Consider the following 26,004-nt stretch of genomic DNA (forward strand, 5'->3'; position numbering starts at 1 on the left):
ACTAAGATTTTTTTATTAATTATTTTATTTTTCAACTCTGGGTTAGTTAGAAGAAAATAGAAGAAACACTTGTCATTATTTATTTATTTATTTGGATCTCCAACAGTTGTACATAACACACATTCAAAACACTTTTTACATTAACTTAAAACTATGCACAACCAATTACAGGGGAACACACCATTCCCAAACACAATTACAAAATATACAAATCAAAAATAAAATAAAAACAGAATATTGAAATATTTAAATATAGAACAAAAAACAAAAACGGAAACAAAACTTAGACAAGTTTACGGGAGCAAGACAGACTTTTTTTAAAAGATATAATATATTTGAATTTTAAAATATTTTATTATAATTAAGTGACACGATTGAACAGAGGCTTGGCTTATATTCTAGTCGAATGTTCTTTTCCTTCTAACAAATCGTTTCCCAGGACATACGATCCCTAAGCATGGAATGACACAATGGCTAACATTCCGCTGATTAAGCATTCACTTCTATAGTCTTCATGATTTGGGCTAACATAACTAGGTAGTAAATAATTATATTTTTAAACAAATTCACGGTCTATACTTATGTCTACATTTGCGTTACGTTGACAAAAAAAATATATAAACATCTTAAAATCACAATGCAATTACAAGTTATAGAGATGAGTTGAATGTGATTGTGATTGCAAGAGTGCTCGAATTAACCTTCTTGCCTCTGCGGCATGTTACAATATCTCTGCCAAATATGCCGTGTAAAGGATGGATCAACTCCAAGCCCGAGTATGTTTGACAACGCGATGATAACTCGGACGCGTTCATTAAGGTCCTATTCACATAATACTTCGAATTCAAATTATTTATTGCGGACTACGGCAACAGTATATTAATGTTAATAATGATTATAAATATGTTACAAGTCATAGATGTTTTTTAAAATGGCGTAAGTGCCAAATTTCTCACGAGAATTGATGTGAAAAATAATAAATCTTACGCTGACGTGATCTGACGCTCGAAATCCCAGTTTACCGTGTAACGAGCTGAAGAATTCTATACATTAAAAACTGTAGTGCTATTCTGTAAGAACTCGCCTCATTACTCACCCGTACAATGTTGACAACCGACTAATGCTGATATACTATTTTGATGCACGTATTCTTGAAATGTTATATTTATGACGGTGAATGTGACATATATCTTTCTGATATTTCACAATGATTTTCTGCGGTGAGTTTCGAGTTTGTCTTCAACAGCCCTGCTGAACAAGTCAGAGAAAAAATGAAATAAAAAAAATCTAATAATAATGATTAACGGTCTTACTAATAAAGGTTATTTAACGAGTATTAAGTTAAATAATTCTGTTTATGTCTTCTTCTTTCGAATGACAAAGCAATAAAGAAAGAAAGAGATAAATCATTAATTAACTTAACAGCCGCTAAGTTCCTAGTACAAATGTAATGTAATGTAAAACATCGTCGGTCAACCTCAACTGTCTCAAGGTGGTGTCGGGTTCATAGTCCACAAGTCCCTCGTTAACAACGTGGTGAAAATCGAGAGCGTGTCGACTAGGGTGGCGTACCTTATACTCAGAATCACCAAGCGGTATTCTTTGAAGGTCATACAGGTATACGCGCCGACTTCGACACACTCCGACGATGAGGTTGAGGTCATGTATGAGGATTTATCTAAAGCCATACATACCAATAAGATTCATTTCACTGTTGTAATGGGGGACTTTAACGCGAAGCTGGGCAAACGATTCGGTGATGAGTTAAAGGTGGGACCACATGGAATTGGAGACCGCAACCCTCGGGGCCAGATGTTGGCCGACTTTATGGAAAAGTAGGGACTCTTTATGATGAACTCCTTTTTCAAGAAGCCAGGTCAACGTAAATGGAGCTGGGTGAGCCCTGATGGGAAAACCAAGAATGAGATAGACTTCGTCTTGTCGACGAGAAGACAAATATTTAATGACGTCTCCGTGATCAATGCGTCAAAACTGGGAGCGATCACAGACTCGTAAGAGGCTCATTAAATATCAATGTTAAACTCCAGAGGTCCCGACTGATGAAGTCTACGCTCCGACCATCACCTCTTCAAATCCGAAATCCCGAAGCCTTTCAGCTCGAACTCCAAAACCGATTCGATTGCCTAGCAGACTGCGAGGAAGTGGACACATACAACGACAGGTTTGTGGAAACTGTCCGTACGGCTGGGTCTAAGACCTTCAAGACCAGCCGTACAAAAGGAACCAAAAAGATCTCTGCCTCTACCCTACGGCTTATGGAGGAAAGACGGAAAATGATTCTGACGTCCCCAGCTGATGCTGCCAGCTATCGGTTGATCAACAGACAGATATCAAAGTCTCTAACTCGCAACACTCGCCAATTTAATACAATGAGCATTAAAGAGGCCATCGAGCGGAACAAAGGCTCTAAAGTGTTCGCCAGAGATCTGTCTGGTGGTCAGAGTCAACTGACAAGGCTGAAAACTGAGGATGGCAGAATAGTCACGTCAAGATCTGAGCTGTTGGAAGAGGTTGAAAAGTTCTACGGTCAGCTGTACACGACAGCTCAATCACCTGTCAGTAGTCATGCTGCAGATCCCAGAGCAAGACTAACCCGACACTACACTGAAGATTTTCAGGACGTCAGTCTTTTCGAGATTAGAATGGCTCTCGGACAACTCAAAAACAACAAGGCACCTGGTGATGATGGTATTACAGCCGAGCTTCTGAAGGCGGGTGGTACACCGATCCTCAGGGCTCTTCAGAGGCTTTTTAACTCCGTCATAGCCAAAGGTCAAACGCCAAAGGCATGGTGCAGAGGTGTGGTGGTACTTTTCTTTAAGAAGGGTGATAAAACCCTTCTGAAGAATTACAGGCCCATCTCACTGCTGAGTCATATTTACAAGTTGTGTTCGAGAGTCATTACGAATCGTCTCGAGCAAAGGCTTGACGACTTCCAGCCACCCGAACAAGGCGGATTCCGGAAAGGCTTTAGCACCATAGACCACATACATACGCTGCGGCAAGTTATACAGAAGACTGAGGAGTATAACCAGCCACTTTGCTTAGCGTTTGTGGACTATGAGAAAGCCTTTGATTCCGAAAAGATTCCGTCGAAACCTGGGCCGTGCTGAATTCTCTTCAAAGGTGCCAAATTGATTATCGGTATATCAGGATGTTAAAGTGCTTGTACGAGAACGCCACCATGTCGATCCGACTCCAGGATCAGAACTCAAAACCTATCCAACTACAGAGAAGTGTAAGACAGGGAGACGTGATATCTCCGAAACTGTTTACCGCTGCATTGGAAGATGTTTTCAAGCTTCTGGACTGAACGGACTTGGCATCAATATCAACGGCGAGTACATCACTCATCTTCGATTTGCCGATGACATTGTAATTATGGCTGATACCTTGGAAGACCTCGGCACTATGCTCGATGACCTCAACAGGGTTTCCCAACAAGTGGGTCTAAAAATGAACATGGACAAGACGAAAATCATGTCGAACATCCATGTTGCACCCACTCAAGTCAAGGTTGGAAATTCTGCACTCGAAGTTGTAGACAACTATGTCTACCTAGGTCAGACCATCCAACTAGGTAGGTCCAACTTCGAGAAAGAGGTCAATCGTCGAATTCAACTCGGCTGGGCAGCGTTCGGGAAGCTACACGATATATTCTCATCCCAAATACCGCAGTGTCTCAAGTCGAAAGTCTTCGACCAGTGTGTGTTGCCAGTGATGACTTATGGATCAGAGACGTGGTCGCTCACAATGGGCCTCAAAAGAAGGCTCAAGGTCACTCAAAGGGCAATGGAGAGGGCTATGCTCGGAGTTTCTCTGCGAGATCGAATCAGAAATGATGAAATCCGCAGGCGAACCAAAGTAACCGACATAGCCCGAAGAATTGCTAAATTGAAGTGGCAGTGGGCGGGGCACATTGCTCGCAGAACCGGCGGCCGCTGGGGAAGAAAGGTTCTCGAGTGGCGACCACGAACCGGAAGACGCAGCGTGGGCAGGCCCCCTACAAGGTGGACCGACGACTTAGAACGAGTCGCGGGAAGCCGTTGGATGCGGGCAGCGCAAGATCGGCCAACGTGGAAATCCTTGGAGGAGGCCTTTGTCCAGCAGTGGACGTCTTTCGGCTGATATGATGATGATAATGAAAAGATCGTAAATAGAATGCTTCATACTACTTTCCGGCCGTGGCTTCGTCAGCCTAAGGGGAAAGTTTTAGCCACCATACCTTCTTTTTTATATCCTTGACAAAATCTTTTCAAAATTGCATGATGATCGGTCGAGTAGCTAAGACGCGAAAGCGTAGCAAATAAACAAAATAATTTTCTTAAAGGCTTGCAACGCACCTGTAAGTCCCCCGGTGTTTAAGGTATCTGGGTGGTCACTTTCCATCCGGTGTGCCTCCTGCTCGCTTGCCACCCTTTAACATAAAAAATTACTTTATTAGATTGTAATGTGATATTGAAATGGTGTCAGATAACGATAAAATTAATAAGTAATAAAGCTTGTGTTAAGTGTAAAATATCATGCTTATATTATAAAGAGTTTTGTTTCTTTGTCGTTGTTTATTTTGTAAAAAAGGGCCAAATTAACAAGCGTTGTTTAGTTTTATATATCAAGTTTTAAAACTTATCAAAATAAATAATATTTTTTTTTTTTTATGAAGATAAGTATTGTCCTGTACTCTTTGCTATCTGAAAAAAACTACTGGCCTTTAGAAATATTACTAGATATTTAAATAAGCGCTTAGCGTGTTGTATTTGTGAATAGATCGGTTTCCTATTGTTTCTATTATATCATTGGTATAAAAAATATTTAGGGACATGTCGAAATTACACTGGCTTCATTATATTTAACTAGCATATAAGCCAGTTATTTATTGGATACAATTAATTAAAGCTTTGTGAACAGTGGATTATAGTTCTTCTTGTTTTATTTATTATTTAATCCCTCAGACACTATACTTATCTTCTTAATTCTTTTATACATTTCGCCCGAGGTTTCAACAACGTGGAATAGTCTTGGTCTCTACAACCTGATTATAAAATATTAAATCAGTATGATATTCTTTTAACGCTTTTTTTAAAGCTGGAAGTACGCATTACTCGTTTCCGACACGGGGAAACAGTGGGGGGTATGTGGGGCTCGCTGTTGCCCAAGGCGCCGAGTGTACCCCAAACATCGGAATACCCACTAAAAAACCAGTGGTACCCTTTCCGTCTTAACGAGGAGCGCCACGGAATCGCTTCTGCATGTTACCGTGATGCTCTGACGAAAATGTAAGGGGTATAATATCCTTTACTGAGTGAAAGATTCGCTGAATTCGCTGTTCCGGTTGAAAGGGTGAGTAAAACCAGTGTAATAACAGGCACAAGACATATGTCTTTCTAGATATTGTAGTAGCACTCTATTTCTTCACACATATAATCCGATGGATGCCAATCCGACTCAACCAGAGAGAGCGAAAGACAAATAGTGTTACGAGCTTTCCAAAGCACGGGAGGTCAGTACTGCCCATACAACTGACATTTCCCAACTTTGGAATGTCACTGTCAATTTTTCGTTCGAAACCCGAGTCAGGATTATAACCTACCTAATATTCTAGTCAGTACACAACCAACACGATTAACCCTTTCAGTTTTCTCTTATTTCTTAGTACAAGAGATGGTCTTGCTTGATCATAATAAAGTGTGACTTTCATTGGCGGCGTATCTTCAAACGTATAAATCGTCTCAAGACAGACGAAACAAATATTTATGGGCTAACGTTGTCGCGGCGTCTAAGTTATAAGAGAAAATCTTTTTAATAAATGTAAATATTTATCCTAGCAGATTTTTATACCGCTTACAGATTTTTCTTGACCATAATCATATATGAGACCGATTGATTAAATATGCCTATCAACTCTTTGCCATGATGATAAACGAATTATACTGCTAATAGTATAATAGTAATTAGCCTATAATAGTAATTATAGGAAACACAGACCACGAAAGGGCATTCCACATCTCGGCTGTGTGAAGCAAAACGCTTCGTGCAAATGGACTGTCGATGACCTAGGGTGTAGGTTCTTAGGGACGTATAAAGAACTATCAAAACGAAATTCATAATATTGTTGCCTGGTCGTAAAATAACACTCAAATTAAGAATTGTATTTTCATATTAAACGGTTACGAGAACGAATTTTCGTGTAGTAACCTCATACGACAAAAACTATCGTGCGCTGTGAATCTTTAAGATTAGACGGGTGTATGGACATCAAAGGACTTTCCCGCTAAGCCTTTATGTGTGATCATCGACTCGTGCTCGACGCGCGTTGACTTTGAACAAGTTTAAAAGTATGGGTAGAACGTTAGACGAATTTAATAATTGTCAAATATTTTATGGAATAATTTAATAAGATTATTCAAAAATATACATAGAATTTTATATGTAATTGATCCACACATAATAAGTGAATTTTTTACAAGATTGATACAAGATCTATTTTTTGATAGTTTTTACAAAATTAAAAGAATCACATATCACATACATATACTGTAATAAAATATATTTTTTACACGCAGTGGAACACTGGTGAGTTAAGTTGATCCCACTCTTCGCACTCTTTTCTAGTGCGTACGGCAGTAACATCCATCCCAACCATCCCCAGCTGCCGTCCACAGTGCATCTAAAATAAGACTACCGTGGCCTCCGCCTCCCCCGTATATTAACTGAAATTGTTGGTATTATTCAATTTCTCGTAAAAGCTCAATGCATCATTCCTTAAGGTGATTGAACTATGCCCAGCAGTGTGAAATTTTCAGGCTGTTACTTCATCTTAAGACAGTTGTGCTAGCTCGGTTTCTGCAATCATTAAGTATGATTGTGCCCTGTCCATTGAGCCATTTTAACAAAACTCAATTTAAGCGTCATTAAGTCTGTAAAACTGTCGAATTTCAATAAATAATACTACATGATATGTTCTTTTTATTTATGTCATTTTATAATATCCAGTATTTTTGGTATAATATTAATTAAACTTGATTGGTCGTTTGAATATTCATTTAATTTATCCCGTTTCGTTTAAATATTTGTATAATAATGGAATGAGAACATTAAACCGCTGATCATACAAATCAACGCATTGTTCGGTATGAACGTGTTTGTGAATTTTTAATCCTTACTAATATTATGAATGCGAAAATGAGTTTTTATATAAATAATAATAGCAACGTCCGTTTTTTAAAGAATTATTAATATTCTTATTTACAATTACGCGTATATCGCGTTTAGACGCTTCTATTGTTTATTGTTGTGCTTTCACGTCTAAATTATTTAACCGATCATAATTTTTTGCATACATGTTTTACATGCATATGCATGTAAAACATGTAACCATATGGTTACGGAAAAGGTCATTGACTTCCTAACAACCCATTCCCCCTCCATGGGTGCAAAGCCACAGGCGTAAACTAGTATTACATAATATTTGAATTTATTAACTACTGTTATTTTAATTTATTTTTTGTTTTAATAACTCTGTTATCCGAGTTAATATCATAAAATTAAAATTTCATAAGTGTATTTTCCTAAAGAATTGCATCTTCAAGAAAATAAATTTAAAGAGTGAATATCCATGAATATAATAAAAAAACCGACTTTCACACGGGCGTCAAGTTATTTAAAAAAAAGAAATAACGTATACCGTAAAGATAATGTTTCACTTTGCATTTTAAACATATGTAACGTTTAATATCAAATCTTTTCATTAAATAAATTGACTAGAGTTGGTGGTATGGAATTGTGCAAGTCCATCTTGGTAGGTACCACCAAAATATCAGGTTAATGGTGCTTTTACCGTGTACGGGATGTTTAACATTTCTTACAGTGATAATACGTATGACCGGTGGTCACCACTTATCATATAACTGATGATAAGTGATGCCTATTTGCATATTTCAACTTTCAATTGAGAGCTTGTAAGATTAGCACGTTCAACCAAATACAATGCTAAGATTTAAAGTATACGAAATATATATAACCTTTCAAATATATTTTTTACGTCATATTTAATTAAAGTACAAAAATAACGGTTTCTATTTTGTATCGATATTTAGAAAATATATAACGATGCTATCTTCCGAAAACTTTAAACATACTTACTACTTTATATGTTTATCTAAAAATTGATACAGTATATAAGGCTCAATTTAGCGTAACCCAGTCACAAGGGAAATCAGCACCTGTGGCCCTCAAACCCACAACTGTAAAGGGTCTGTAGGCGGTAAGAAATTTTAAGTAAACATGAATTTTTTATAGGCTTATATATACCTTAAGGGGTACTCAATAAAAAAATAGTGAAAACGTGTATATATTTTTTTGATACTCGAAGGAATCTTATTACTTTCTTTGATGTTAGAAGAGTGAGTGACCCAGTAGATACATATATAGAATCATAGATAAAAGCTTTGAATGGACGTGGATAGCGTTAGGAAGGAATGATAGATGTCTAGTGTGATTGAACATAACAGTGAAAGTAAATCATCTGTATATTATAATGTTACAATTTAAAATTTATGAAAGCAATTCTTATATTATAAATAATCTTGGTGGTAGAGGCTAGGGCAAGTCTGTCTAGGTAGGTACAACCCATTCATTATATATTCTACCACCAAGCAGCAAACATTATTATTGTTATGTTATGGTTTGAAGGGCGAGTGAGCCAGTGTAACTACTGGCACAAGGGACATCTTAGTTCCCATGATTGGTGGTAATTTGGCGATTTAAAGGATGGTAAATATTTCTTACAGTGGTAATATCTATGGACGGCGGTAACCACTTACTAACCGTTATGAAACGTCCGTACACTAAATGTATTTGTTTTACGCGTTTTATTTATTTTATATAAAGTATATAAGAGAAAAATAAAATAAAATAATGTATTAGCGAACATATAATTCATTTTCAAATGTAATATTTGTCCTAAGAAATAGAGACTCTCTAAAACATTTTTATTAAAAACGATTGTGAAAGGCAAAGTGTAGTGAACATTATTGATAAGTTAGATTTAAGCTTTATAAGTGCTTGTACTTCGTAGTTAAAAGCGTCTAAGTCTCGACTCGTCGTGTTTCCATTTAAGTCTGAAAAACAAAGTATTCAATATTAAGGTTACATATTAAATGAAGCAACATATTAAAAAAAACCCACTCCGGTTTTATATGAATATAATTCGAATACCATTTCCAGGGCTTTGTTCAGATCTAAATTGTGTGGTACACACGCACATCATTTATTCTATAGTTAAACACCTAAATAACCAGTGTTATTTCAGTTGCTAAATTTAAAAAAAAATGTAAAGGAACGCTTGTGTGCTAAAGGTTATTATACAATTAATGAATTTATGGATGATAGATGACATATTGGGACTGATCCGATTGCCGCATGGTTATTTCTTTTTTTTGTAAATGAAACATGATACATGTAAAAAAAAAAACCCGCTAAATTTCTTTCGCTGGTTCTTCTCAGCTGGGTGTTTCTTTTCCGAACGAGTGGTTTCTGGTTTGACTATCAATAAGCAAGCAGATCAGTTTCTGGTTTGACTATCAATAAGCAAGTGTAATGCTTCAATGTTGAATAAATCATTTTAATTTTGGGTGTAATATAATATCTGTTTGGCAGAAAGGTTGACTAGCAGATTTTATTTAAAGATTGATGGTGTTAAGTTTGCAGCCATGCAATTGCTAATGGTCAATAAAGATGAAATCAATTACGTACTAGTAAAAAGAACATCCTAAATATATATCGTATATATGGTGTAAGAATTCGTTAATATGAGTATATAAATCTACTATATATTTGACTGCCTCGTTGGTCTAATGGCTTAATAAAAGGCCACAGACCCGAAGGTCATGGGTTCGATTCCCCGCTCGGTCAAAAAAAAGTTATTGGGTTTTTCTATCAAAAATTCTCATGGCTAATCTCTCTTGAGTTTGACCGCCGTGGCCGAAATCGGTCTGGAGGACATTAAAAACCTACCAATGCTAATGTTTATTATAGCTGATTACTGTCTTAATAGTCAGTATTATAATAACATCGATTATAAATGATATACGCTATCTTTCTCAATACAATATCTATTTTTTTTGTTTATAAATTAGGAGCCGGACGGGCAAATATGTAATTTGATGGTAAATAATCACAATCGCTCGTAGACATTGGTGCTGAAAAAATAATTATCAATCCTTACCATTACATTGCGCCCAAACCTTTTGAACTTAGATGTATAAATTTCCTGTGTGCCTGTAGTTACTGGCTGACACAGCTTTTAAACCGAAAAACAATAATACTATGTATTGTTAAGTATATTTAGCGGTAGAATATGTGGTAATTGGATAGTACCCAGGTGGGTTTGCACGAAGCCCTACAACCAAGAAAATGGCACTATTATATATATATTTACTAGTTGTTTACCTTTCAAATAACATGATGACCGTCCCTAAGATATATCCAGCTGCTAGGAGTATGAATGCTGGAGCAGCACCTCCTAAAGCTAAAGCTCTCGGGGAACTGCCTTCACATTTCACGCCATGAGACCATGTCCGTTGTTGTATACATCGTATTATACCCCTTTCCATGAGACGAGATAGACTACAACAAAAAAAAGCTATAGACATAAGTGAACTATTCAAATATAAATTGGCTAAATATATTGAACAAGGTCAATAATTTTGGTCGTACTTCCTTAGCATGTTGTTGCTTCGGCTTTACAACAAGAGTGACTATGAATTACGAGATGAGTCATATCATATGCCACGTTAAAGATGTTGTTAAATTACTTTAGACTAATTTAAGTATTTTTTGGAAAATCAAATGGTAGCTTACGACATTTTCCAGTAATAACTAATACAGAGAATTACTTAAGATGATGTAGAAAAGCAGAATATACTTTTGCTTTTACGGGCCGTGTACTAAAATGTACACTAATCAATTAATAAGAGTTAGGATGTGCAAATCAGGTGCGATGATTTAACCGCAATCTTATAATTCAATAGGGCGGTAATCTAACACGACCGGAGAGTCGCAGGTCTAACTAAGTTTACTTACCTATTGAGTAACATAAAAATGTATTAACCAATAAACCCAAAAAAATGTGACAACCTGACTTGGCAAAGCCCAGGTAATAATCTAGGTCCTCAGAAGCTGCATTCTTTTAAGCTAGCCACTAACAAGGTAGTAGGAAGAAAAGCGAAATATTTTTTAAGCGATATTAAATACCATAAAAGCTTACCTCCAAATAAAAAATTCTCTATACGGACTATGCTTCTGTACACATGGGTACAATACGTTTTTCTCCATTGAATTCAATGAATCCAAATCACACAGCTCCGTTTGTGTAAATGTTTGAGATATCCTGCTATTTGCGCTGTTCACATCAGTATGGTACACGTAACCTTAAAAATATAAAATATCTCATACAATTTTCACATGGTAGGACTTTGTAGAAACTCGCCTGGGGACCACCATTTATTCGTCTAATAAACTTAGTATCGTTGTATTCCGGTTTGAAGGGTGAGTGAGCCAGTGAAATCACAAGAAAAAGGTACATGAATTAATTCCCAATATTATTGGAGGGGAAGAGGCGGTGTAGCGAATGATTAATATTTAGTTAGTTAATTGTAAATTAAAAAATATATGTTTTGTAATTACCTCCTTGCCTAACTAAATCAATACCATCGTTCACGGATATGAAAATATTATTTATTTTCTTCTTCATATTTAATATTCTTTTCTTCATCTCATCTTCGGCTTTTGCGTTTTTTTTGTTATAATAATAATCCGGCAACTGAAATTAAATATTTATCAAAAGCTCAATATCCGCACTTTGAAAAAATATCTAGATTATTCGTTGATAACAAGAAAATTTTCGTGAAAAGAGAAATGTAGTAAGAATAGAAACCTTATAGATTGATTGGAGGTGATTAATATATATATTTAACAGTAACAGCCTGTAAATGTCCCACTGCTGGGCTAAGGCCTCCTCTCCCTTCTTGAGGAGAAGGTTATATATATGTTTATATTTCAATAAATTTAAAACGAAACGAGGCATACAAGTGGTAGAATTTGTCCGACTCATGGTGGTTTCTTTATAAATATTCCGAATAATAAATGCAATTTAAGCACATCAAAGCATTTTCGGTTAAAAAGACGTGTTCCAGCCATTGGAACATATTTTATGAATACATTAAAAAAACGACTATTTACATACATACCAAGTTTGTCCAATGTACGAACGCTTATATATTTTTTTAAATTTTGAAAGAAATCAATTCAATTTTTTTATGAGCATCTTTTGAAATCCGTTCGTTATTTTAGATTGTTCTTATAATAAAACTTAAATAAAACAGTCAAAAGACCATCAATTTGAAAGTCCCCATTGTCAAAGGATATGTTTTCAGTTCTTCACCTAAAGTGGGTGAAAAATCCACATTCAAAACCGATGTTACATTCACATTCAATTCACATGGACTTGCAATAAAACGATTCAATAGTGCTTTTGGTCGAATTGAATATTTTGAAGTAGTATTTTGATAAACTCGACGTGAAACTATACGGGGTGAAGAAGGTATACACTGTATTTTACTTACTTACTTGTTTTGATATATATTTTTTATAATTAAATGTTCAAGGCCAAGTGTGTTCCAACGGATTGTTATAAAACCAACATTATCAGGAGCGATTAAGATAAATCTTTACGTTAAGCGCATCCATCAATACTGGTGGTTTCACTGGTGGTAGGGCTTTGTGCAAGCTCGTCTGGGTAGGTACCACCCACTCATCAGATATTCTACCGCAAAACAGCAATACTTGATATTGTTGTGTTCCGGTTTGAAGGGTGAGTGAGCCAGTGTAATTACAGGCACAAGGGACATAAAATCTTAGTTCCCAAGGTTGGTGGCGCATTGGATATGTAAGCGATGGTTGACATTTCTTACAATGCCAATGTCTAAGAGCGTTGGTGACCACTTACCATCAGGTGGCCCATATGCTCGTCCGCCTTCCTATTCTATAAAAAAAAAAATACTGTTATTAATATACTACTACTAATAAATAAATGCTATATGTAAGTGCCGGTGGGTGATGATAAGAATGATCAATGTAGGTTCATTTTAAGTGCTCATTCTAAGTGTACATATTTTTATTGGTAATTTTTCATAGCAATGTATATAATTTATGGGAGATTAATAACGAACCTGTAGCCATGAATATGAGTATCCTGTATCTTGGAAAACCGGCTGCAGTGGGCTGTCGAGAAGTTCCCACAGAGAGTTGATAGAGGGTGGGGGTCCATTGAGGAGCCAGCTCACAACGCTGCTTGTGTAGTAGTTGTAGATGAGAAGGCACGAAAATCCAGTTACTAATGTTGTTAACTTACGGGCTGAGAAACAACAATATTAGCTTCATTATTACTTCATTTTACTTTTATGCTTTATTGTACACCAAAAAGATTAAAAATAAAAAAATATACAAAACATGGATTCGTATCCATCCTAAATACGAGTAGCATACAATTTTGGCGACCTTTAACGCTACATAGCGATCTCTTCCAAGCAACTAAAGGCGTAAGGAATAACTCATAGGTAGGTAGTGCTGTAATAATAATAAGCGATAATTATAATAGAATAGCAATAAAGATACTAATAAATAAATGTCAATATAACTATAAATAAATAAAAAAAGTTATCAATATATACTTGTTATTACATTTTCATAAAATACAAAATTAAAATAAAAAGAACAAAATACACATTACAAATTTAAAGCAAAAACACGTCGTCTAAAAGATTGTCCTGTGTACCCAAGACGCTGGAATATTGCCTCTTTGCACCGCTAGACTCAGCCTTTGGGCTAAATAAGCGCCAGCTCTTGGGTCACCAGAAGTGTGGACCAGTTTCTTAGAAATATCTTTTATGAATTTTTTTGTATCGGACGACCATGGACCCAATGTTTCAAAACCCTAAAATTATAGGTATATAATATAAATACAATATATATTAAATACGATTATTTTATATATACATCAGCTTACCTTAAAATTAATTATAAACACAAATTACACGTTCTAACAACTAGACCATCTCGGCTCTAAAACTTATTAAATTTAATACCTGATGATATGCGTCTTAAATCCTCAAATTCTTCAAAAACTGAAAACAAATAATCATTTTACCATTTAAAAATAAAATCATTAAATATTTTCAATACTAAAAGTCTATCTAAAACATTTTTATATGCGATTAAATGTATTCACTTTTTGACTAATATATCCTGGGGCTTAGCAGAAGGTAGAGTTACTCCTGTGCTTCGGATAACACTTAACGCCCTAAATTCCACACTAGTGCTCCGTTCTGTTTCGTCGTTTTGCGATCGATTTGATTTTGAATGACAGGAAATAAAGAGTGCATCTCTCCTCTTCTAATGAAGTCATCATAATTTTGAATATTCCAATTTCACAATTAGATTTTATATAATACTAATTAATATTTGATATTTTAAATAACAATCTCTAAATAAACGAAATACGTACATTGTTGGCAAATCAGTGCTAAGACTGAGAATAACGCAAAATCAACGGTTATTGGACGTTTTTCCACGATCGCTGATAGCAGTAAGACAATACCACAGAGTGCTCCTATGGCTACCACACACCACCAGGTGGCAGTAGACAGTGGTCGTAAGAATTGATTCTCGAACTTTCCAATGCCGTGAGACGGGATTCTGTAGTAGTATCTTGTTCTGCAAAAAAAACAACAAATTCGTATTTCATCGATTATTTTTATTAATAATAAATGGTAAGACATGGAAATAATACAGTTGATGGTAAATAGCATCTACTGTTCATATATAAATGTAAGAAATAATCTGTATTCATGGACTATATTATACCGGTAATGCACCACCAACCAGTTGTACCGTCAGCACATCGCCTTTTTAGTTGTTCTCCATATTTGGCATGACGAAATCATAACAATTTATTATTAGATTAATATAATACATTAATCAATCAGTCAGTACAGGGTACTCAAACAATTGTGACGTGTCGTAAATAAATATATATCATTCCTTCGGTCTTTGAGTATTGGTTAGCCTCATACCTGGATCATTCTCTCAATAATATACGCCTCAGTATCTCAATATAGCCTACACGCTAAACAGTATTATGACGTAACTAAGATGTTGCATCCCTTGTCTGCGATTCTACTGGCTCACTCACTCTGCAGTTGAATAGTAAAATTTAATGATATGAAACGAGAAATTATTTTATAAGTTGATCATTAACAGTAGGACGGTAGTATAAGACAAAGATAATATATGTTGACGTAAAATTAGACTCTTTCCTAAGTATTTAATTATGTTGATTATTGCTAAATTAATTTACAAGTCTAGTTCACTAAATAATGTAACCATTTATCCTCATTTATTAAAAAGTTCAATTGTATAATTATTATGTGGATTTATAAAAAACAACACATTGTTATTTAGTTATTTTAATTCCATTTAAGTAAATAAGTTGCATTACGTTAGATATCGTAAAACGGCGAGTTCCATTTCCTGTTGGTTGTTTTTTAAAAACGTTTTGGTAATTTACTTAATGTTCTAAATTAATAAAATGATCGTTAAAATTAAACTTATAATTTATAAGTATTACGTTTATTTGTTTTTAAATTGCTATTAGGTAATAATAAATAGGTTTCATTTTTACTCTTAACCGGCAAACTTAGTTTGCAGTTTTAAAATGTTTTTATGATTAGATTTACGTTCTGAAATTCTAAGCAGTAAAGAAATAGTACAGTAAGTAATTCTTAAAAACTGTTTTACAATGCCACAGGACAATCTTTTAGACGGCGTGTTTTTGCTATAAATTTGTAATGTGTGCTTTGTTTTTATATTTTAACTTTATATATTATAAAAATGACTGTACATAGTATATTACGCTATCAATCAATCAATCAACAGCCAATCGTTGTCCACTGCTGAACATAGGCCTCTCCCAAGGTGCGCCAAAGCTCCCTGTCCTCCGCCTTCCGCATCCAGTTGGTGCCCGCCACCTTCTTAAGGTCGTCGGTTCACCTGGCTGGAGGGCGCCCTACGCTGCGCTTGCCGATTCGCGGTCTCCACTCTAGGACTCGTCTGCTCCAACGGCCATCGGTCCTACGACATACGTGACCAGCCCACTGCCACTTCAGCCTGCTAATTTTGCAAGCTATGTCGGTGACTCCGGTTCTTTTCCGGATAATCTCATTTCTGATCTTATCCTTCAAAGATACTCCGAGCATAGCTCGCTCCATAGCACGCTGAGCGACTTTCAATTTGTGGACTAGTCCCGCAGTTAGTGTCCACGTTTCGGCACCGTATGTCATGGCAGGTAAGACGCATTGGTTGAAGACTTTCGTCTTCAAACATTGCGGTATAGACGACTTGAGGACTTGACGAAGGTTGCCAAATGCTGCCCATCCCAAGCGAATTCTTCGATCGGCTTCCTTCTCGAAGTTGTTCCTACCGACTTGTATTATCTGTCCTAGGTAGGTATATTCACTAACAACTTCGAGAGGTTTCCCCTCGACGTATATCGGTCCCGGCACGACATGCCTATTGAACATGACCTTGGTCTTGTCCAAGTTCATACCGAGACCGACACACCGGGAAGACTCGCCTAGGCTACGCAGCATTTCGGTGAGTTGTTCCAGCGACTCTGCTATGATGACGATATCGTCGGCAAATCGAAGGTGTGAGATGTACTCGCCGTTTACATTGACTCCATACCTAGTCCAATCCAGCGTTTTGAAAACGTCTTCCAACGCGTTGGTGAACAGTTTCGGGGATATTACATTCCCCTGTCTCACCCCTCTGCGCGGTTGGATCGCCTTCGTCTTACAGTCCTGGATGTGGACAGTCATTGTAGCGGCGTTGTACAGACATCTCAGTACCTCGATATATCTCCAATCGATATGACATCTCTGCAATGAGTCGAGCACTGCCCAGGTTTCGATGGAGTCGAAGGCTTTCTCGTAGTCCACAAATGCCATACACAGCGGCTGATTGTACTCTTCGGTCTTCTGCACAATCTGCCGAACAGTATGGATGTGGTCCACGGTGCTGTAGCCTGATCGAAAGCCGGCTTGCTCTGGGGGCTGGAACTCGTCAAGTCGTCTGGCGAGACGGTTCGTGACGACTCTTGAGAACAGCTTATACACGTGACTCAGGAGGGAGATTGGTCTGTAGTTTTTCAAGAGGGTTTTATCACCTTTCTTGAAAAACAGTACCACCTCACTCCCGCTCCACGTTTCCGGGGTCTTGCCATGTTGGATGACGGAATTAAAGAGGCTTGCTAGCTCTTTCAGGACCGGAGTCCCGCCTGCCTTAAGCAACTCTGTTGTGATTCCGTCATCTCCCGGAGCTTTGTTGTTTTTAAGCTGTTCTAGAGCCGCCCTAATCTCTCCTTGGTCAACGACCGGGAGCTCCTCGGAGTAATGGCGCATAAGAGGGGCGCGCTGGTCATCAATACTGATTCCCACGGGTTTATCCGATCTTGAAGAGAACAACTGCCCATAAAACCTCTCTACTTCTCCGATAATCTCAGGCCTAGAGGTAACGACCCCACCATTTTCAGTTTTAAGTTTTGTCAGACGCGGCCTCCCAAACTTGCGAGCGAACACTTTCGATCCCCGATTTTGCTCAATCGCAGCCTTGATGGCACGGGTATTGGAGCGTCGGAGATCGCGTCGCGTCAGCGTTTTTATTGTTCGGTTTAAGGCCTTATCTGACAAAAACGATGGTAGTTCTCGTCGTTTTCTCATGAGCTCGAGTGTCTCAGCAGAGAGTTTTGGTGCGTTGTCTCTTCTCTGTGGCGGAAAACACTTGCGGGATGTGTTTTGCAGTATTTTGACCAGCGTGTCGGTTCTCTCATCAATGCTGCTTATGGTTTCCAACGCGGTGAATTGATTTTGAAGTTCCATTTGGAACTTTTCGGAGCCTTGAGCAGCTTGGAGCATGGTAGGTCGGAGAGTAGACCTCATCATTCTCGATCTTTCGGCTTTTAAGTTGATATTTAGAGTGCCTCGAACCAAGCGGTGATCACTTCCGGTATTAAACTTGTTGATCACTGAAACATCTCTAAATATGTGCCTTTTATTCGAAATGATAAAGTCTACCTCGTTCCTGTTCACGTTATCGGGGCTTCGCCAGGTCCACCTCCTCTGAGGCTTTTTTTGAAAGAAAGAATTCATCAAAAAAAGCCCCTGCGCTTCGAGAAAGTTTACCAGCATTTGCCCCCTGTGATTTCTGCAGCCCAAGCCGTAAGGTCCGACTTTCGATTCACCGCTATCTTGTACTCCCACTTTAGCATTAAAGTCTCCCATAACAACATTGTAGTGGGCCCTCGAGGTGTCGTTGAGGGCCTTTGCGATGTCCTCGTACATCGCTTCGACCACATCATCAGAGTATGTCGAAGTTGGCGCATATACCTGTACAACCTTCAGGGAGTACCTGTCGGAAAGTTTTAGGACAAGGTACGCTACCCGGTTCGACACACTACTGATTTCCACAATGCTGCTAATGAGATCCTTTTTGACTAGAAAACCGACACCACCCTGGGAGAGGTTATCACCTTCGCGGAAGTAGAGTAAGTTACCGGACTCTAGAGTTATCGTGTCCTCCCCCTGTCTTCGGACTTCAGATGACCCCAGTATATGCCAGTTTATATGACTTAACTCTACTTCTAATTCGGCGAGGTGATGGTCCAGCCTCATCGAGCGTCCATTATACGTTGCCATTTTCAGTCGTTTTATACGGTAGCCTGCCGTGAACCGGTGATTCTTAGCACCCCCTGCCCTGCCGATACCGCGACCGCTACCTTGGTCGGGCCTAGCGGGCTTGCCGGTAACTGGGGGCCTTTTTTTGGGCGCATCTGCCATTAAGGGAGGGGTAATATTACGCTAATTAAAATGTAAATAGAAATCTTTCGATTAGACATAAATTATTAAACAATTATAACACATTTAAAATCTGAATAAAATAGTGATGATTCTATGCATTCTTTATTCATTGTATTATTAAAGAAATAAATCTTTACAATTTATTAAATCAAAATGTTGTTGCGATAAAATTATTAACTTTAATTTCACCATTAAAAAGTGAGTGTATTAACTGACGGCCATCTTAAGGAGATAGTCATCGCTGAACGCCAGCTATGCTGTTTTAAAAAGTCACTGTTTCTAAAAATTCGGTTGCAGATTTTAATCCGTTATATATAATGTTTTAATTGAAACATAATTATAAAATTGGTACAAGGGCTTTGTACAAGCTCGTCTGGGTAGGCACCGCCCACTTATATTCTACCGCCAAACAGCAATACTTAGTATTGTTCTGTTCTCGGTGAGTGCTAATGTAACTACAGGCTCAAGGACATAACATTTTAGTTCCTAAGGTTGGTAGAACATTGGTGATTTATGATTTTACTTTCTTACAGCGCTAAAGATTACTCACTCGATAAGTGTAACGGTGGGGAAGACCACGTCATATCTTGAAAAATGGGATGGTAGGAATCGCAGAACTGGTGTTATGTCGTGTTCTCTGAAGTAAAGACCGTTTGTTGCCGTCTGTTATATCAGTGGCTAGCTGAATGACCTTAGGTGTTCATCTCTATTGCAAAATTTCGTTGGAAATTTGTTTAGTTGTTTTTGCGTTATTGAGTAACAAACATATAAGTATATAGTGGGATATATTATCACCGAACTCAATTAGGAATCGTTATTTTATATATAATAGCCGATGAATATATTTTCAAGCCAATTGCTTCTATGTTTAAGATTTTCACTAGTCGAAATTACATAACATTGGTTTTTAGTATATAGTAAATATGACTACAAGCGTACATACGTGTTTTATATTGCGTTTTGGAGCAACTACTTTTGATTTTTAACATTAAACTTACATATGAATGATTCCGATTATAGTCTCCAACCCATCGATCGACTACAGTGTAGGTGTACCTGAAATATTTAACAGACTTAATAATATTTTTGATGAGTATCAATGCAGAGTTCCCAAGTATTTCCTCGTCATGTAAGCCTACTGCTCCGATTCTGCGATTTTAACTTAAATGTTTACATCTATTATAATAATTGAGTTTTTATTTTATTAAATCCCTTTATATCCCTTAAATATACCCTTGCCTTTGAGGTATATGTCACTGCGTTCAAAATATGGATTATTTAACTTAAAAAATATATTTTATATCTAAAATACAAAAAAGTACCTGAAATTATGAATTTCTGCTATCTCGTTTAGTACCTGGGCACAAGTTTGACTTATGACAGCGACTCCAGGATCTGGGATCCTGCCTAGTAACATCTCTGGATGAAACACCTTTGGTACTGGAGTCATCTATCAAATAATATTCTGATGAGGGAAGCTTTATTTATATAATAATAATAGTATCGTGGGACATTATTCACACGCGGCCATCTGATTCCAAACTAAGCAGAGCTTGTACTATATAAACCAGACAACTGATATACTACATATACTACTTTTCTATCGTAAATACATACTTATATAGATAATTACACCCAGACTCAGGACAAACAGATATGTTCATGCACACAAATATCTGTCCTGTACCTATTTTTTTTTTATCGTGGGGAAATCCTCATGGATAGGGTATCCATGATACATGGAGGGTTATGTCGGACTATTACCGACTAAAACCACCATGGTTCCAGCGATCCACACTTGGCGAAGTTGCGGGTACGCTTGCGCATTCTTCCGCGCCTCCACCTGTGGCTGTTCTTTTTGTCGAACCCTTCGATGTACCCTGTTGGGATGTGCCGGTTATGCTCAAATATTTCTCGACCTGGGGGACCCTATACTTTAAGCAATGATATAAAGCAAAACCTCCCCTTTTTCATTGCCCGGAGGTTCTCTTCATGGAGGTAAATAGTTGGCGTTACGATGCCGTCTGTACCCTATTCTCCTTCGGCGCATCGGGTCTGCGAGTACATCTTTCTCCCTTTCTCTCTCCGCCGCCTCCTTTTGCTTCATGACACCATCGCAAAAGGTTATCATCGCCTTCCAGGACTTTTCGCTCTCGTCTCGATTCCTCCCATGCAGGGCACACTTGTAAAGTATGTGTCGCTGTGTCCTCCTGCGCTCCGCAAGCATGGCAAATTGCGGTTGTTTCCCTTCCAGCTATTTTCCACAGATATCTCCCGAAACATCCGTGTCCTGAGAGAATCTGTACTAAATGGAAATATAGAGGCGACGGCATCCACCGTTTGGACCAGCGACGTTTGGGAACAGGCGTCCAAGTACATTTGCTGTCTCCGCCAGTCTAGGACACAATTGTCGGAAGTGATCCAGGAATTGCCATCGACTATCAAGAACGAGGCCTAAATATCTAAGAGTCGATCCGACTTCGATGGTAAAAAAGAGTCGATTCAACTCCTCCGACTGTAATATTAGCGCTTTGCGAAGGCTTTCGTCGGACGATGGAAGCAGATCGCTCTGGATTTGTAGAGAGCTGCCTATAGTCCTAAATTTCGAATTCTCTCTACCACCTGAGACACTCCGGCAATAGCAAGAATAGCGGCCGTTCTAAAGTCGCCTCCTCGGGCTGTCACTAGGGTATCGTCTGCATAGCAGACCAGGTTTACACCTTGTGTCATACCCAGACTCAGGACAAACAGACATGTTCATGCACACAAATATCTGTCCTGTACCTGTACCAACCACACCAACCGGCCCGTTTATATAATTTATAGTAACTATTAAGTACTAGCTGCTTTACTTATAAACATTGTCTAACGCTGTGTAGCAATGGTTAGTTAAACAATGCTTTGATTTCTTCTTTTAAATGTGTAATCAATAATGTCAGAAAGCGATAAATCAATGTTTAAGTTAGCAGTCGCTAAGAAACATTATATATATTATATGTATATACGGCCTTTCTATAAGAAATATGGCAAAACTGACTGCCTCGTTGGTCTAGCGGCTTGGACTTGGACTTATATCCAATAAGGCCGCTGACCCGGAGCTCCTGGGTGTAATTCCTGTTTTTTTTTTTATAGAATAGGAAGGCGGACGAGCATATGGGCCATCTGATGGTAAGTGGTCACCAAACGCCCTTAGACATTGGCATTGTAAGAAATGTTAACCATCGCTTACATCAACAATGCGCCACCAACCTTGGGAACTAAGATGTTATGTCCCTGTGCCTGGTTCGCGCCAATAACAAGTTATTGGGTTTTTCTTTCAGAAAATTCTCAGTAGCAGCCCGGGTTCTAAAAGTTGGAAGCGTATACACTCCCGTGCTTATCCCGTACAATATCTCCTGCGCAGTTGGCTAATCTCTCTTGAAATTGGCCGCCGTGGTCCAAATCGGTCTGAACCCCATGGTATAAGTGTTTTATTACACGTTGAGAAATAGTTTGCCTTTACGTATGGATGACCACTTACCACTACTAATTTATAAATGATACTCGCTCTAGTAGACAGCGTTTTTATTTAAATTGGTTTGTCTTACTCACAGATATGATCATTTTGAGGGCCATCTGTTGAAAATTCCATCTTCGATAATATTTAAACATCTTGGAAAGGTTTAAGCCTAAAATATTTGTTAACTTAAGTATAATAAGAAATGGTTTTGTTTGTATTTTTTTGTTTGGTTTTGTTTGTATTGTTTGGATTTCTAAGCAAAAACCACAAGTCAGATTGTAGAACATCTATCTCATGATGAGTTAATATTGGCTATAAGCTGATGATTGTATTTCGAGGTTATCTTATTAGTGTGTCAATAATGTAGATATTTTTTTCAAGAAAGGGATATTGTTAGTCAAGGTACCTACTTTATACAAACATTAGCAAATTTCGTACTAAAATATTGTATGTATTTGTGTTTTAAATTTTAAAGCGATCTTAGAGAAAAGTATAATAAAAAATAAATCAAGTCTATTTTTTTAAATATAATTTTTTAAATTGTGAACACGAATTATAATTATTTACGATGTTACATATACAATTTCCCTAATAAGAAAGAAGGCCTCTAACCAAAATAGTTGAGGCTGTAATTTATTGTCTATTTCTATGCAAATAAAAGTGATGTTTGTATATTTCATATTTTTTTTATCTTATTTAACTTATTACCTTTCTCTTCATCCCAACTACCTATATGTTGTATTATAAATTTTCCTCCACGACATTTGCCAAAGTTGAACATCTCGTACAAATCATATCTCCAAGAGTCTATATTGGAATGAAAATGATATTAATATTTTTTGTTATATTTAATTTCATATAGACTAAAATTACTTTAACGTGAAGCAATTTAAAAAAAATAATTTCTTCTTTACTAATATATATCTCATCTATACTGGATATACAATAATTAGCGGAGTTGTATCATCAATGTTATCAGCTTTTTGTTTTATGTATTTACTCAAAAATAGTTATATCACCTTTCGTTATTGAAACCGTGATATCAGCATCAACGCTCAAGTTAAGATTTTTAAGTACATTAATGATAGGAGTCTCAATATCGGCCGCATCATTTGCTCTTTCTGTAGTATTAAAATCTTCATAATCGTATTTTTCATTTATTATTAAAGATAAATCATCAGGTAAAATTTTGGTTTCTTCATTAATCAGCCATTTGTGTGTTGTATCGAACAGTAAATTTTCTGAAGCCTAAAATTTTGCAATAAAATAAGAAAATCAAATTGAAAATTGTATATTTTTAAATATTTTCTATTTATACTTACATAAGACATGACGTCTTCGAATGATGGACATTTTGGATTTATGAATATTCCAATAGGTACTGAAGTTTGTTTTAAACATAAGTTGATAAGCTTTAAATCCAATTTTTGTCTGTTGCTAATATGTCCAGTTATAACTGCAATATTATGGAAAGATATTTTCTTGACAAACTTGTGATTCCCTGTTTGAAAAAATGTTTGTATATAGTACAGTAATTTTAACATAATTTATTTGCGTTTCTTTGATTACCGCTGTTTCCAAACTATTCGCAAGTAATTGACGTCAATATTGATTGTTATGAATGTTATTATTTTTTCCAATGGAATGCGCATGGTCAAAATATATAAGATTGAGTAGTTCAAATTAATCTATATAATTTTATTTGTCGAAAAAAAAATCGACAGTGAAGTATATATATTTATGCTAATGAATAAGGAAACGTTATTTTGTGAAAAAAAATTACAAAAAAATCAAATTTTCATTTTTTTCATAATAACAAATTAGCTTGTATTTATGTAAGACCTCAATGTAAACAAAGGTGTATACCGTTTTGAATGTAACGTAGTGTAATTTTTATCTACAACTAATAAAAATATAATATTTAAACTTACAATTACTCTTTCCACATGTCAAAAAACAGACATACTTCGTCTTAATATTGACAAAGTAATCCACAGAGAGATTAATAGAATTGTCGTCCAAGCCCAACATAACGGGTAAGTAGTATAAAACACATATAATTATGAACCATCGCATATTTCCTACTATCATAATTGCCACTTCTAAGACCTTTACTTTCGTTGTGCGGTTTTCATATTATTGGCTGTCTTTTATACCGAGACATGACCTATTAAATATTAAGAACCATTCTTAAGTAGACGATCTACTGTATTTGTTATATGATTATTTTTATCAATCCCTTTTTTTATATATTCCAAAGATATTGTCCTAAAGTGCTTTTATAGATGAGAATAATTAATAAGAATTAGGAATGAATGTAATGGAAACATGGAAGTATGTCAAGTTAAATAAATAATAATAATAATTGTGCAAGACGTCAACCATTATTTTTATTGCGTGCAGACGAAGGGCACCTGATATGAACCAATTTATACTGCGCCTTACCTTACCATCAATTAACGGCATTAAACACATTAGAACCACTTCTACAAAATGTATAGGAAATATCCTTATCTACATGCACTAAATACAAGAAAATGATATTAACAGCGCTGCTGTACCTACTACTTATGCTTTCGGGATAATAAACTAGACCATAACAGGTCTGAAGATCAAAAAAAGTAAAATTAGTACCATAATGAACAAATTTCGTAAGCAGCCAAGAAAGGGGACATTCACAGACATTCAAAACATATACAATACACTTAAATTTTTTTAGGTAATATTTTTTAATCAAAACGAAATCCTTTTTTAATTTACAAACATAAAATCGACACGAAGACATCGCTAAAATTTATGTCAATCAAGTGTCGGAGAAGATCAATTAGCCCTTCAATACAAATTTATAGATTCCGTTTGACCGCACAATAAATAAAAGAAAGAAATTATTTTAGAAATTTCCACAATAAAAATTATATTTTGATCGAGCTTTCCTTAAAGACATAACAATTCTTTTTTAATTTTAATAGACCAGATATTACATTCGACAGCTAATATAGCTTTATTAACCACACTTAATTTACAATGTATGTATGTATGTATAATATCATACGAATTTTCAAAATAAAGTACTTAATAATACTCATAGTACCACAAGTTATAATCAAGCCATTTCACTAATCTCTTAGTAATTTAAACCTGTCCACAATTACCTACCAGCTCCTGCAGAAGGCAGAAGCTGCAGCCAACGGAGCGGGACTTGGCTTAACCCGTGTCTTTAGTTATTTTCGGCATAAAGTAATGCCAAAGTTACTCGTGATGTACCTGTTATATTTGTTGTTTTTTTATATGATATAATTATAATCAATCAATCAATCAACAGCCAATCGTTGTCCACTGCTGAATATAGGCCTCTCCCAAGGTGAGCCAAAGCTCCCTGTCCTCCGCCTTCCGCATCCAGTTGGTGCCCGCCACCTTCTTAAGGTCGTCGGTCCACCTGGCTGGAGGGCGCCCTACGCTGCGCTTGCCGATTCGCGGTCTCTACTCTAGGACTCGTCTGCTCCAACGGCCATC

The 26,004-nt window shown here is 36.7% G+C and overlaps 1 protein-coding gene across 1 annotated transcript; it reads right to left on the reverse strand.

The window, feature by feature from the left end:
* Nucleotides 1–10,466: 10,466 nt before the first annotated feature.
* Nucleotides 10,467–23,822, reverse strand: LOC126770874 (ionotropic receptor 75a-like). The gene is made up of 13 exons (XM_050490482.1): nucleotides 23,814–23,822; nucleotides 23,511–23,739; nucleotides 23,200–23,298; nucleotides 22,584–22,660; nucleotides 20,315–20,442; nucleotides 19,991–20,048; nucleotides 19,543–19,655; nucleotides 14,585–14,793; nucleotides 14,166–14,204; nucleotides 13,251–13,435; nucleotides 11,707–11,842; nucleotides 11,288–11,450; nucleotides 10,467–10,647 (listed from the first exon to the last, which is right to left on the reverse strand). The coding sequence occupies exons 1-13, from the start codon at nucleotides 23,820–23,822 to the stop codon at nucleotides 10,467–10,469; spliced, it is 1,626 nt and encodes a 541-aa protein (XP_050346439.1).
* Nucleotides 23,823–26,004: the final 2,182 nt, after the last annotated feature.

The sequence above is a fragment of the Nymphalis io genome, chromosome 9 (assembly GCF_905147045.1).
Source record: "Nymphalis io chromosome 9, ilAglIoxx1.1, whole genome shotgun sequence".
NCBI classification, from domain to species: Eukaryota; Metazoa; Arthropoda; class Insecta; order Lepidoptera; family Nymphalidae; genus Nymphalis; species Nymphalis io.

Coding starts and splice junctions, on each gene's coding strand:
- LOC126770874 (XM_050490482.1), bottom strand. Junction 14,205..14,584: donor AGCACTGATTTGCCAACAAT/GTACGTATTTCG, acceptor ATTTGTTTTCAG/TTTTTGAAGAATTTGAGGAT. Junction 11,843..13,250: donor ACTCATATTCATGGCTACAG/GTTCGTTATTAA, acceptor ATTTAATTTCAG/TTGCCGGATTATTATTATAA.